The following is a 13804-nucleotide window of genomic DNA, read 5'->3' as shown; positions in this document are numbered from 1 at the left end:
CCAGGGAGCAGAGCCCTGTCCCCTGAGCAAGCTGACCTGTGCATCAAGAGTGATGGCCCACTGCCATTGTCTCACAGTCTCCCAGCTATCTGATCTGACTACCCTGCCAGGCTCACACCTGATGACACAGTGAATCCTAAGATCCAGAGACTGCTTTCCACCCCAGCTCAAAGCTACTCACAGAGAAGCAAACTCCAGTCTCAGAAACATGTTCATCATTAGCTCTGGAATTCTCTGGGTTTGTCTAAACTGGCCCACCCAGGTGTCCCTTCCGAATCATTCCTCCAGTGTCCTAGGGTTTTAAGCCACCTTGGAGCCACCTGCCCTTCAAAAGTCAGGAATGGGTCTATTTAGGCAGAGCAGCCAAGTGACTCTGTGCAGGAAACTCAGACAACATCCTACCTGAACACCAACGCTCCCAAGTCCAAGCTTCAAACCCTCACTCCCTGAGCATGGAGCACCACATCAGCATGAACACTGCCCTTTTAAATTTCTTGTTTCTCATTCTTTAAAATAAGAAGCCAATCTCCAGTCACCACTCTATTTCTCCTTCAGAAAAGTAAGGAAAAAGACAGAATAAAACACTACATGTGCACAGCACACTTCTATTTAAATAGAGTTCCTTGTTCTTTCTCATATGGGCAGCCCGACATTACCCATACTAATGAGAGATACCACAAGCTCAGTCCTCATATATATATTGGACCTTATATTTTTCCTTTTGATATTGGTATCCCAAAGTGAATGTCTACATTGCTTTCTTAAAATAACAAGAATAAAAATGGCATGGTCACATAAAGGTCTGGATCTCCATAACCAGGTGACATGGCTCTGGTTTGGATAAGGATGAAGACAAAACCTCCTCCCATGAAGCAAAACCCACAGCTTTCGGGACCCTGACATACCTCATGGGTGAAGAGCTCCTTTGCTCCATGGAGTTGTCTGAGTGCAAAGAATACAAGCACCCTCCAGGGTTCATTCTGTTTTCTTCATAAATTTCCCAGTTGTAAGTGTTTTACCAGGTCAGGTTTCAGAGCCCAGGATGGGCCACCAGGTGAGCAGCAATCATTCCCCACCCCACTGCCAAGGAAGGCTAACAGGGGTTTGTGTTCCATTGGGAACAAAATGAGCCACTCACCAGGCTCCTAAACAATGTACACTCCTCCTTCATTTCTCCCCCTCACAAAGGGCACTGCACCATGTTACAGCTCTGAGCCTGTGCTTTAAAAAAAAAAAAAATCCTTTTTAAAAAAGTTTTTATTTATTTGTTTGACAGCAAGAGAGGGAGCACAAGCAGGGGGAGCGGGAATGGGAGAGGGAAAACCTGGCTTCCCGCCAAGCAGGGAGCCCAACGCGTGGCTCAATCCCAGACCCTGGGATCAAGACCTGAGCCAAAGGCAGATGCTGAAAACACAGTCACCCAGGTGCCCTTTAAAAATAATTTTGAAGGGGCACCTGGGTGGCTTAGTGTGTTAAAGCCTCTGCTTTCGGCTCAGGTCATGGTCCCAGGGTCCTGGGATTGAGCCCCGTGTCGGGCTCTCTGCTCAGGGAGTCTGCTTCCCTTCCTCTCTCTCTGCCTGCCTCTCTGCCTACTTGTGATCTCTGTATGTCAAATAAATTTTTAAAAAAATAATAAATTTAAAAAATAATAATTTTGAATATCAGAAAGTGGTTCACAGAAGAGAAAAATATGAACCCCCACAAAGGATTCTTTGACTATTTCAGAAAGCTGTTTTCCCTTTGTTTAATTAAAACAGGAAAAAGAGGGACGCCTGGGTGGCTCAGTTGGTTAAGCAGCTGCCTTCGGCTCAGGTCATGATCCCAGGGACCTGGGATCGAGTCCCACATCTGGCTCCTTGCTCGGCAGAGAGCCTGCTTCTCCCTCTGCCTCTGCCTGCCTCTCTGTCTGCCTGTGCTCGCTCGCTCTCTCTCCCTCTGTCTCTAACAAATAAATAAAATCTAAAAAAAAAAAAAAAAAACAGGGAAAAGAAACACACAGATGCCCCTTCCACTAGCAGGTCTGATCCACTTCAGTGACTGGAAGAAAAGCAGGAAATAAAAGAGGAACAGATGTTCTGATGACCTGTCATTTCCACCATCTAACTTTTGAAACTTCACCCACACACGAAGAATGAAGCACAAACCAACATCATGGACAAGTCTGAATTGGAGTGACAGGGAGAGACGATGAGGTCATGTGTGTTGGCTGAGGCTGGTGGCACAGAAGAAGGTGCTCTGCCAACTCCCCACCTGTGCTTTACCTGTCCTCAGGAATCCAGTTGTGACAGGTCAGGTGACAGGTGACAGTTGTGACAGGTGACAGTTGTGACAGGTCAGCGCTGTAAGCATATTCCTGGAATATGCTTACAGCCCTGACCTGTCACAACTGTCACACAGAAGACACACAGCCACCCTGGAGCCAGCCCTGCTCACTCATTCCTGAGGAATGCATTCCACTCTTCTCCAGAACCCATCAGCTTTACCCAGACTTGGAACTCCCCTATCTGCTGCAAAGCTCCAAGATCCTCCCCCCACTTCTTCCAAATTACCCTGACCCAAGTCTTTCATGAGAAAGGGAGAAGGCTACCTCCTAAATGGTTAACACCTCTATTCCTCTTCTGTCATATTTCTCTCCATTTAACTTTCTGCCTGGGCAAACTGAAAGTAACATATCAATGGAACATGAACATGCTCTGAGAGCTGAATCTTTCATTGCAGCTTTCCGAGGACTCCTTATGCAGTAAGACACTAGTGTATCCTACATCACTGTGTTTGAAAACTATCATCTACACAATAGGAGAGTGAAAAATCACTCTATTTTTGCCTCACTCTTCTTGAAGCAGAATATCTTTTTCTTTTCTTCATTGACAAATTCCAGTTAGTTTCCATGCGGTGTTAATTCCTTTGCTTCAGGGGTAGGATTTCATGATTCCTCACCTGCATAGAATAGTGAGAGCTCATCACAAGTGCCCTCCCTAATAGCCAGCACCCATTCAACCCTACCCCCAACACACCTGCCTGCTAGCAACCCTCGTTTGTGCTCTGAGGTTGTGTCTGTTTTCTTACTTGCCTATCTTCCTCCCCGCGCCACTATATTCATCCATATTCTTTCTGAAATGCCAGAGTAGCAAAGTCAGTGGGTATTTGTCTTTCCTTACAGAATTTGTTTAACTTAATCCACTCTGGATGCATCTGCATCCTTGCAGATGGTAAGAATTCATTCTTTGTGAAGCTGGGTCCTACTCCATTGTATATCTATCTCCCATATCTTCTTCCTCCACTCATCAGTGAACAGATGCTAGGGCTTCCTTCATAGTTTTGATACGGTTGATAATGCTGCTATAAACATCACGGTGCTTGGACCCCCCTGAATGTGCATTTTTGTGTCCTTTGGGTAAATACCTAAGAGTGCAATTGCTGGATCCTAGGGTTGTTCAATTCTTAGCTTTTGGAGGAACCACGATACTCTGTTCCAGAGTGGTTGTAGCAGCCTGCATGCCCACCAACAGTGCAGGAGGGTTCTGCATTAAGCAGAACATTACCTGCCAGCAATTTCCTAAGGAGGAAATGGAAAACCTGGGGGGATAACCTGATTCACCAGCATCAGGCAAGTAGTTCCAGAAATTCACCCAGGGTTCCTGATGCCAAGCCCGTTGAAGCCACCAGCATGCCTCTATCTCCTTCTGACTTCACCACCAATGAAACTACAGAGAAAATATGGCATATCCAACTATCTAGATGATCCATTTAGTGAAACTAGAAAGTCAAGCTTCACTTTTAAATCGTCAAAGACTCCCTGGAATCATTTTGACTTTTGTCTCTGGTATCATTGTAACTCTTTGGATGAAAAGACTAATCAGTTAGGAAACTTCACCTTTGACAAATGATAAGACATCATCCAAGTCTCTATCTGACCTCAAAAAGCCACCTAACTCTAGATGCTGGCCACTCCATCACAACCTATGCCCAATGGAATAAACACTGTTAGATGAAGGAACACATTCTATGTTAAAAATACACAATAGTCAATCTCATCTTCCCTTTCCAATCAAAGTGATTTCCTAGGAAAGAGATGTTCCACATACCTTCATAAACCAGAAATGAGCAGATAAAATGGGATCCCCTGTAAAGTTCTCTCTGCAGGGAAAATCAGGAACTCTTGCACCCACTCTAGATTGCTGACAGCTACTTCAGTTTGACTTTGTGGCTCCACTAGAGACAAGAGAAAATCCCAGGAGGTTTGGGGTGAAAGAGAAGTTTTACCTCCCATCTTGACATGGATATGACATTGCATCCAATGTACCTGCTGCTTTCTCTGAATGTTGATGTCCTGTGACAAGCTGCATGACTGACTCAGACGCTGATGTTTAAAACTTTGGGTCTCATGAAGCCAGAGTGGAGAAGTGTTGTCAGGTGGGGATAAGAAGGTACCTCTGACCTAAGGCTTGAACACCTGCTCCAGTTCCTTGAGAAGGGGAGACACATGCTTGTTTCTTAAGTAGTAATTAGTTTCATTGTAAAGTTGACCAATGCCATTATCCTTTTTTTTTTTTTTTTTTTTGGAGTAGTGAAGCTGCTCTCCCAAAAACACACTCAACTCATCTGTTCCAAATGCAACATGAGTCAGGACTGGTTTCCTCCAGGCTCCAGACCCTCATCTGGAGGCCCCTCCTACCCCATCGTGACAACTCATTACCACCAAACTCAGGGACATGGGGCACAATGCTGAGTTGGTGGATGGCTCTAGCTCACTCCTGAACTTGGGGAAACAGGATATAAAGCTCACCACTGCCTCCTAGAGAAACAAGCTCCAGCGCATTACCTCTCAGGGTCTCTCACCCAGCACCTCACCATTGCCCTCAGTGTGAACAGGCTGTACGGAATCATCTTTGACCATCTTTTGCACTGCAGCTCGCCACTGCCTCCAGTGGTGGCAAGCAGCATTGCCATGCCTTCCAGTGACTATCTGTAGCTCACCACTCCCTCCAGTAACACCAACCTGCACTGTCAGACCTTCCAGCGTCCTGCAGTGCAGCTTGCAACATCCTCCACTGGTCTCAAGCCACACTGGCATGTCTTCCACCATCACTCAGACTGCAACTCAGCACTGCCACCAGTGGCGTAAATCCACACTGTGTTTCCTTCCCACGCCTTACACTGTATCTCTCCACTGCATCCATTGTTCGGAAGTGCCAGTGGTACATATTCCAGTGTCTCACCCACTGCAGCTCAGCCCTGGCTCCCTTGGTGGCAAGCTGAACTGCCCCATCTTTCAGCATCTGTGGCACTGGAGCTCATCACTGCCTCCAGTGGTGGAAAGGCGAATTATTAGAGCTGCTTGATGGCATGGCAGTGCAGAATTATGTCGTTGAAGGCAGTGCTGAGCTGCATTGGGAGAGCTGCTGAAAGACATGCCAGTGCAGTTTGCAGGCACTGGAGGCAGTGGTGAGCCACACTGTGAGACCCTGGAAGAAATGGAAATGTCGGTTCCCGCCCCTGGAGGCAGTGGTCAGCTGCAGTGTGAGGGATGCCAGAAGGATTTGTAGCGCTTTTGACAGCCAGGAGAGAAAGTGTTGAGATGCAGTGCAAGAACATGGATGGCATGCCTGTGGAGCTTGTTCCCATCGGAGGCAGTGTTGAGTTGCCACTGGAAGGAGTGACAGTGAAGTACCTCGCCACTGGAGCCACTGGTGAGCTGCAAGGAGTGGCAGTGCAGTTTTCTACCATTGGAGGCAGTGTTCAGCTGTAATGCAAGGCATGACAGACGGTTTTGCAGTGCTCATTAACGCCACTAGAAGCAGTGAAGATCTGCAGTGCGAGACAATGAATGGCATGCCGGTGCTGAATATGGCCACTGGAGGCAGTGAGAGGGCTCCTACCTTGGGAAGAGTTCACAGGAAGTTTCTGGCCAATTCTCACAAGCTTTCTAACCAAACTGATATTGATTTGGCTAGAAAGCTCGTCAATATTGGCCCACGTTGTCCCGTGATTAGGGCGACCCACTCGGTGTTTGGAATGAGTTCTGGAGAATTGGTTGAGACCTCGCAGGATTATGGGCCAAGTCTGCACCATTCCCCTAAGGGGCCCCACTTTCCGAAGAGTCCGCCTGAGGCTTCCGGTCAATTCTCACGAGCTTCCCACCTAAATCGATACCAATTTGGGTAGAAAGCTCGTGAGAAATGGCCCGCGTTGTCCGATTTGAACTGCGTGCTTGCTTAGTGTTGGGAATGAGTTCTCAGGAGGTTCTGGCCAAGACCTCTCGGGCCAAGCCTGCGTGATAGCTCTGAGGGGCCCCCGCCATTGGAAGCGAGTTTACCAGAGGTTTCTGGCCAATTCTCACGACCTTTCTACCGAAATCAATACCGACCCACATTATCTGGTGATTTGGGTCAGGAGCGTTGGGTATTTGGAACGACTTCTCTCGAGGGTGCAGCCGAGACCTCAGGGGATTAGGTGCCTAGCTGTGCGATTCCCTTGACGCCCTCCGCCATCGGAGGACAGTTTGCCAAAGGTTTCCAGGAATTTCTCACAAGTTTTTTTACCCAAATTGATAGCAATTTGGATAAAAGACTCATGAAATTTGGCCTGCATTTTTCCACCATTCCGCCTACCCGCATTCGACGTCAGAAACGAGTTCTCGCGAGGTTCCAGAGGAGACTTCGCGGGATTACCGGTGAACCCGCGTGATTGCCAAGGGGTCACCCGCTGTTTGAAGAAAGTTTGTGGGACGTTTCCCGCCCCAAGCATTCTGCCCAAATTGAAATCGATATCGATTTGGGCAGAATGCTCCGGAGAATTGGCAGGAAGCCACTGGCAGACTCGCTTCCCATGGCGGGGGCCCTCAGGGGAGCTGCCTGGGGCTAGACTGTGGTCGAAGGCATTGCAACAAGAACCTCAGGACAAAGTGCTCCATACGCGCCCCCCACACCGCCTGCCAGGCCCAAGTCCCCACAGAATGCCAGCCAATTCTGACGAGCTTTCTGCCCGTATCAATTTGATTAGAAAGCTCCTGAGAATTGGTCAGAAACACCCAGCGAACTCGCTTCTGGTAGCGAGGGCCCCCACGGGCGCCGCCTTCCCCGGACGGTGGTCCCGCCCAGTCACGCCGGAACCTGGTGAGAATACGCTCCAAACGCTGGGCACATGCTCCCATGGCCAGAATTGCTGCAGCATGCCGACCAGTTCTCACCAGGTTTCCGCTGATACCGAATTTCTGATATAGATATTCCAAATCGATATGGATTTGGGCGGAAAGCTCGTGAGAATTGGCTGGAAACCCCTAGTGAACTCACTTCCATAGGCGCAGGCCTTCAGGGGAGCCGCCTGAGCCCCACCGTGGCGGTCCAGCGCAGTCGCGGCAGGAGCCACGTGGGAGCACGCTGTAAATGCCACGTGGTCTGAATTTCTGCAGAATGCAGGCAAATTCTTACAACTTTTCTGCCCAAATCGAATTGGGCAGAAAGCACGCATGCGCTGCGCTTTTCTTGTTCTAATAAATTTTAATGAAACTTTGGCCCCTAGAAACAGTAGTTACATGTGTGGCCTCTGCTGCCGGAAGCGAGTTCGCCGGGGTTGTCAACCAGTTCTCGTTAGCTTTCTGCCCAAATCGATAGGGGAAAAGCTCATGAGAATAAGTGCACGTGAGAACTAGAAAGGGACCACACTGTAACTGCAATCTTTAGGGTCCAGAGCTTAATTAAAATTCATTATAATAAACATCAAGCTGACGGCCAAGCATTTCCAGAAGTATTCACAGCATCTAAAGAATATGTTGGACAGTCCTCTGGAGGTTCTGTTGTAAAAGAACCTGATGCTGGCTGTACAAATCATGGGTTATCACTACATCCTAGCTTTTCAAAGAGATTAATTTCTGTCTTTCTTAAGTCAAATAAAATTTAAATTGGTCTCCATTTATAATGTCAAATTTGTCATTTTAATGCCCCTTAGGCGCATGCCAGTAAGTTCCCTATGAGACTTGAGGATAGACAAGCTCTCGATCTTGAATGGTGTATGGATTTGGTATTTGGTCTTTTGTTCTATGAAGGACTTTTGTCCTTCTTCATTGTGTAAACAAGTCATAGGCTTGCATTTATGTATACAGCTTTTTTTCCTGATGTATTTATAGGCTTTTTGAATTTTCATTAAGTCTGTGATTTATATTTTGCTGTGATGGAATGAATATTAAAATTTATCTTTTGAGTGTCCTTTCTGAAAACAATGGAGGGACACTAAAAATTTCTTGTTTGTTTGTTTGTTTGTTTGTTTGATGATTAAAAAAATCTATAATAGGTTATAAGTCTAGAAGAGGACCCTCAATCAGTTTTGGAAGGAGAGCTAAAACAGAAATGAGAAATAAGCCAGATGGGACGCTACCAACTGGTAACTGTGAATATTAGTATTTTTGAATCCTGCTTCTATTCTTCTATTTCTTTTTGTTTTGTTTTGTTTAATCAAGCAGGGACCATTGCCATCGTGGGCTCTTTGGAAGTTTCCAGAAGCAAAGATATGGCATTCTTAATATAGGCCAGTTGCCCCACATATAAGCATATTTCTAATTGTCCTTTGAGGACTCACTTCACGTAAAGCCAGATGCACCCTTTTCCAGAGCAGACAAGTTCAATTACAGTTGTGGTTTATTATTGCTTAAGTGAAGAGGCAGGAAGGGCAGATGACATTCTATCCTCTACCCAGCCCTAATGTCTTTTGTTATTATCATTGCTTTTGTCACTGAACAAAGGTCTAAGCACTTGCTATACACCAGGCTTTAGGGTAGGTGTAAGGATATAAGGATGAACCAAATCCTATAACCTCTAAGAGCTTACAATTTGGTTAGTGAACCAGGCCAGGCAATTATAATACCAGAAGCTGCTTTTATACGTATTCACTGGCAAATATTTATAGAGTCTAGTTAACTACTGGGGAACAGTAGCGAACTAAAAACTCCCTGTTCTTATGGAGCTTTATTCTACTGGGGTGAGACTTAAATGAATATATATATATATATATATATATATATATATATATATAGTTGGATACGTAACAATTTGTGGGGACTGGTGCAAAGTGGAAAAACAGAAGCCTTTCTTCAAAAAGAATGTTACAAGGCTTTCCCCTTTTTCCTGTGGCCTCTTGACCTACAGTGATGGTTTTCATTTGCTATCAAATGTCACACAGTCTTGGACATAGGGATACTTGCTAGGTAAGTAGAGACCCTCATGGGCACCTAGGGCCCCACTCAGACTCAACTCAGACCCTTCTGGGCTTGCACCCAGGTACCCTGCCAGGAGTGGAGGGTGGCAGGAGTCGCTGGGTGGAGCTAAGGAAGTGGGTAGCTAAGAACTCACCCCAGAGGAACACAGAGGAGGGGTGTTGGAAGTGGACCACTGATGAGCCAAGGCTTGCTGAAAGAGGGCAAGAGAGCATAAGTTTTCTAGGGAAGAACAGAGACCAAGAAATGAGAGGTGAGACAGGATTACAAAGAAAAGGAAGTTACCTACTCTGCCTGTTCTCCCAGATGGAAAGATTAAAAGAGCATCAGTAACTCTGATACAGAGCAAATTAAGGTAAGAAGCATTAAGTGTTATTAATATAGCACTATGGAAGTTCCAAGTTATCACATGATTGATGGGGACAATACTGATTTATGTTTGTTGTCCTCACATAATGATAAATACAGTCCCTTTCGTCCAGTTTGGATGATAAATTATATACTTATTCTATACCAGTGTTTCTCAACATTTTTTCCATTGTCATCCCTCTCAGGAGACATTTTTTTCTAATCCCTCCCACCCCTACTCTATAAAATTTGAATACCAGAAATATGTCATGTATCTGTTTAGGTACTATAGTCCTTTGGAGGGCCACAAACCATCTGACATTTTTTCATCCTCCAGGAACCAGTTTGGGTATTATTTCTGTTGGGACGGCTGCTCTGTGCGAATGACACAATTGCTTTGCCATTTCTAACTCAGGGCATGCCATGTGACTGAAAAAGGTGATCATGTTAACTATTTCTTGTTGAAGTTTCTCCTCTCTTGGTTTTTTTCATTTTCCTACTGGTTTCCCTACCTTACAGATTTTCCTGTCTCTTTTTAAATGGCTTTACCTTCTTTTCCTGCTTCCTAACAAGTTTCCTCTCAAGGATGCACTTTCCAGAATTTCAAGGAAGAACTAAGAGAAGGTTCTTTAGTTCAGGGTGCATTTCCTCGATGGAGTCATTCTGAGGTTTGGTCCAAAAACAGTTCTAAAATGAATGTGGTGTGCTATGATAAAACTGCAGAGTACTGTAGCGTACCACAGAAGGGACCCTATCTGCTGTGCCGTGGGAGTGGGGAAACAGAAAGATTCCTGAAGGTTACGTCTAAAGCGGTGTAAGAGTAAGCCAAGTGAAGAAGGACCACGTCTGATGGAGGAACAGGTATGGCAGTCTCAGAACCAAGACAAGCCTTCCCACAAACGTCGCCCTTATGATTTTTGTCAAATCTAGATACCACTAGGCAGTTAATATTTTTCTTAAATATCACTTTCATTTTTTCAGACAGGCGTGTTTCATCCATATCTGGAGGAATGTGTGAGAAATCTAGAGTATAATGTGTTGCTTATGTTTTTTCTAGTACATAGTAAAACATGTACTAAATGGCTACCCATTTACTATTTAAAATCACCTGATGTACCGTCGGTCATATAGTACTGTAATGCAATCTATAACAAACTAAAGTAATGGAACTCTATGCAATCAATATATCCCTTCTTCGCTTCCTTTTCTTAAAGAAGCAATAGGAGATACAAATTCCCACTTTAGATGCCACTCTTTATGCTTTCAGTAAAGTTAGAATATTTTTAAATGGTCCCCAATAACATAAAATAATTTTCAAAACAATTGACAAGTCTGAGTTAATTTTGTAGCGACTTTAGGCGAAGGGGCGCAAGCTTTAGACCCAATCCCCATCTATCCTCAGGTCATGAAGGAGCGAGTTTCCCACAGCTTTCATTTCAAATTCATTCTCTTGGTTATTTAAAAAACAACAGACTATACATAAACAAGCCAAATATACAAAGGGATTTTTTTTTAAAAGATTTTATTTATTTATTTGACAGAGAGAGAAGTAGGCAGAGCAGCAGGCAGAGAGAGAGGGAGAAACAGGCTTCCCGCTGAGCAGGAAGCCCCGTGCGGGGCTCGGGGCTCGTTTCCAGGACCCTGGGATCATGACCTGAGCTGAAGGCAGCCGCTTCACCGACTGAGCCGCCTAGGAACCCCAAACCACCCCCCCCCCCCACACACACACACCCCTTTTTTAAAGCAAACTTGAGCGGGTTTCTGCAGCGCGAAGAAAACACGCACTGAAGTGTCGGCTCAAAGACTTTCTCAGAGAGAGAAAAGGAGTCACGCACGTTCTACACAGGGAGAAGAGGTGGGAACAGCGCGGGGACCAGTCGCGCCGAGCCCCCAGTCCGCCCCTCTCCGGCCGGCCTCTCGGAACCGCCACCAGAGGTCCCCGGGGCCGCGGGTCGGAAGTCAGCTTCCCTCCTACTTCCCTCCCACCTCGTCCTTGTAGCGGCTCCGCCCCGCTGCGCCGTCCGCGCCAAAATCAAACCCGCCTGGGCCCGCCCCGCCCCTCGCCTCCCGCTCCGGCCCGGCCACCGGAAGACCCGCCGCCCGAGCCATGGTAAGAGCTGAGGCCGCGCTCCCGGGTGCCGCGCCTCCCCAGTCTCCGGGCCGCGAGTCCCCTACGCAGCTTGGGGCCTCGGCGGCCTTGGGGTGCTTGGCTCCTCTGTTGGGGCCGCCGGGCCGACATAGCTGGGGCCCGGGGTCCGCGACCCCTGGGCCTCTCCGCCCCTATCCCCGGTGCTGCCCTCGGAGCACACCCGAGAGGCGTTCGCGAACGTGCCCCGGTGTGCCTCGCAAACTTAGCGACCAGTCAGAGCACGAGTCGCTTCAGAACCCGAGCCTCGGGCTCCCGGGGTTTGGCCGCCCAAGCTGCAGCCTCCTAGGAAGTACCGGGAAGGGTGTGAGCGGGACGGACCGAAGCCTTGGATCTTAATGGCTTTTGTGTTTTGACAATTGAGGGTTGCCGTGTATTGTAGTTCTTCGAGCACGTTTCTGAATGGCTCACGATTTCAGCAGTAACCTAGCGAGTCTTTTATGCCAGTAAGATTTCTTTGAAGATCGCTGCTTTTTCCCTAAAGTTCAGGGGTCGATGCCCTTTTGTGCTTCGGATTGCTACTTGTTTGGCCCCTTTATGAGAGAAGCACTGAATTCGCCTTCCTTGCATACCATGATAGGTTAAGTCCTGGTAAGATTCCAGATAGACCTTTTATCTTGGTGAATTTAATGCCTTACACCTCATCAAATCATTTTCATAAACCTTGAGTTTGGTGTCATTTTTTTTTTCTACTTCTGTTGGCAGAGAATCAACATCTAATTAAATGGATCTAAGATTTTAATATCTTAATTTAGTTAAGTGGTCGTTTTTTTTGCTGGGCACGATCTAGGTTGTACGGTATTTATTTGAAGATACTTGCCCAGATGCAGTTACAACTGATAACGGCTTCTTTGTGGTTAAACTAACAACGCAGCCACCTGGGCATAAAGTGGTCTCAGAAACTACAGGACCACAGTTAAATCTGTTGCCAGTGCTGTGTGATTGCATGTTTCTCATAGTTACTAATACAACGGACAGAACTATGCAGCACAAATGCATTAACTTTACCCTTTTATCTAATCTACCTTTACATTTTAATCACCTTCTAATACTAAATGGTAATATGCTGTTAACTATTTTCAGATGATTACCTCTGATAATGAAGAAACATGAAATAAATTAGAATAAAATTTTGAGATACATGCTATTTTTTATGTATGCTGAAGAAGTAAGTTTAGTGTTACCTTGATCAGAGACAAGACAAACCTTTGTTCTCTTTCCTAATTGTGAGTTAATAGCTGTTTGTTTTGATTTGGTTAGGCTTCGTGAATAAACAGTTATTATAAATCCAGGCATATTTTTGGAATCGGAGAAATGCAATGTACTCTCTCAGTTTTGAGGGCAACAGATATTTTCTATTTTAATTTCTCTAAATTTTATTGTAATTGGGAAATGGGGCTGATTTGAGGAATTCTGTAACTCCTAATTGGAGGTTTCTTAAATGTATGGTTTTTTAAGTGGTTTAAAATACAGGTTTCCAGGGCAACTGGGTGACTCAGTGGATTAAAGCTTCTGCCTTTGGCTCAGGTCATGATTCTGGGGTCCTGGGATCAAGCCCCACATCGGGTTCTTTGCTCCGCAGGGGGCCTGCTTCCTCCTCTCTCTCTGCCTGCCTCTCTGCCTTCTTATGATCTCTGTCAAATAAATAAATAATATCTTTTTTAAAAAAATACAGGTTTCCCCCACTCTTTGAAACTAGCATTCCTATGAAGCCTTTCATAATCTGAAATGGCATGAGGTGAGGAAGCAATTATTAATTTATATGGAAAAAATTTTTGAGCATTCCTAGACCCCAAAGAATAACTTCTTAGGCTTAAAAAAATTATTTTTTTTTTCCTCTCAGGCTTGTGGGATACCTTAGGACAGAACTTACTAACAGGGGCACAAAATAAATTGAGATACAGCCCAGATTCTCACTGACAGAGTTCAAAGCTGTGGCGGCTTATGCTTGAGGTGCTGAATGTAGTTCCCAGGGAAGGAACATGGTGGGCCCTTGGCAAAACAAACGCTCAACACTATTTTCCTATTTTCGCTTTTTGCCTTTTTTCATACCAGTGAAAATACTCTTACAATTTCTTTTGATTAGTGAAAACAGGTACTAA

General features: G+C 45.7%; 1 protein-coding gene across 3 annotated transcripts in view; it reads left to right on the top strand.

Annotated features, from left to right (window-relative positions):
• Positions 1-11596: 11596 nt before the first annotated feature.
• MND1 (meiotic nuclear divisions 1) overlaps positions 11597-13804 on the top strand; it is a 72896-nt gene continuing 70688 nt past the window's right edge. For all 3 annotated transcript variants that reach the window (XM_059394341.1, XM_059394321.1, XM_059394331.1), the window contains exon 1: positions 11597-11666. In XM_059394341.1, coding sequence (XP_059250324.1) covers positions 11664-11666 — 3 coding nt within the window. In that variant the 5' untranslated portion in view covers positions 11597-11663. The remainder of the gene's footprint in view (positions 11667-13804) is intronic.

The sequence above is a fragment of the Mustela nigripes genome, chromosome 1, assembly GCF_022355385.1.
Source record: "Mustela nigripes isolate SB6536 chromosome 1, MUSNIG.SB6536, whole genome shotgun sequence".
Lineage (NCBI taxonomy): Eukaryota > Metazoa > Chordata > Mammalia > Carnivora > Mustelidae > Mustela > Mustela nigripes.
The sequence above is the reverse complement of the archived record's forward strand: the minus strand, read 5'-3'. Positions and strand labels throughout refer to the sequence as shown.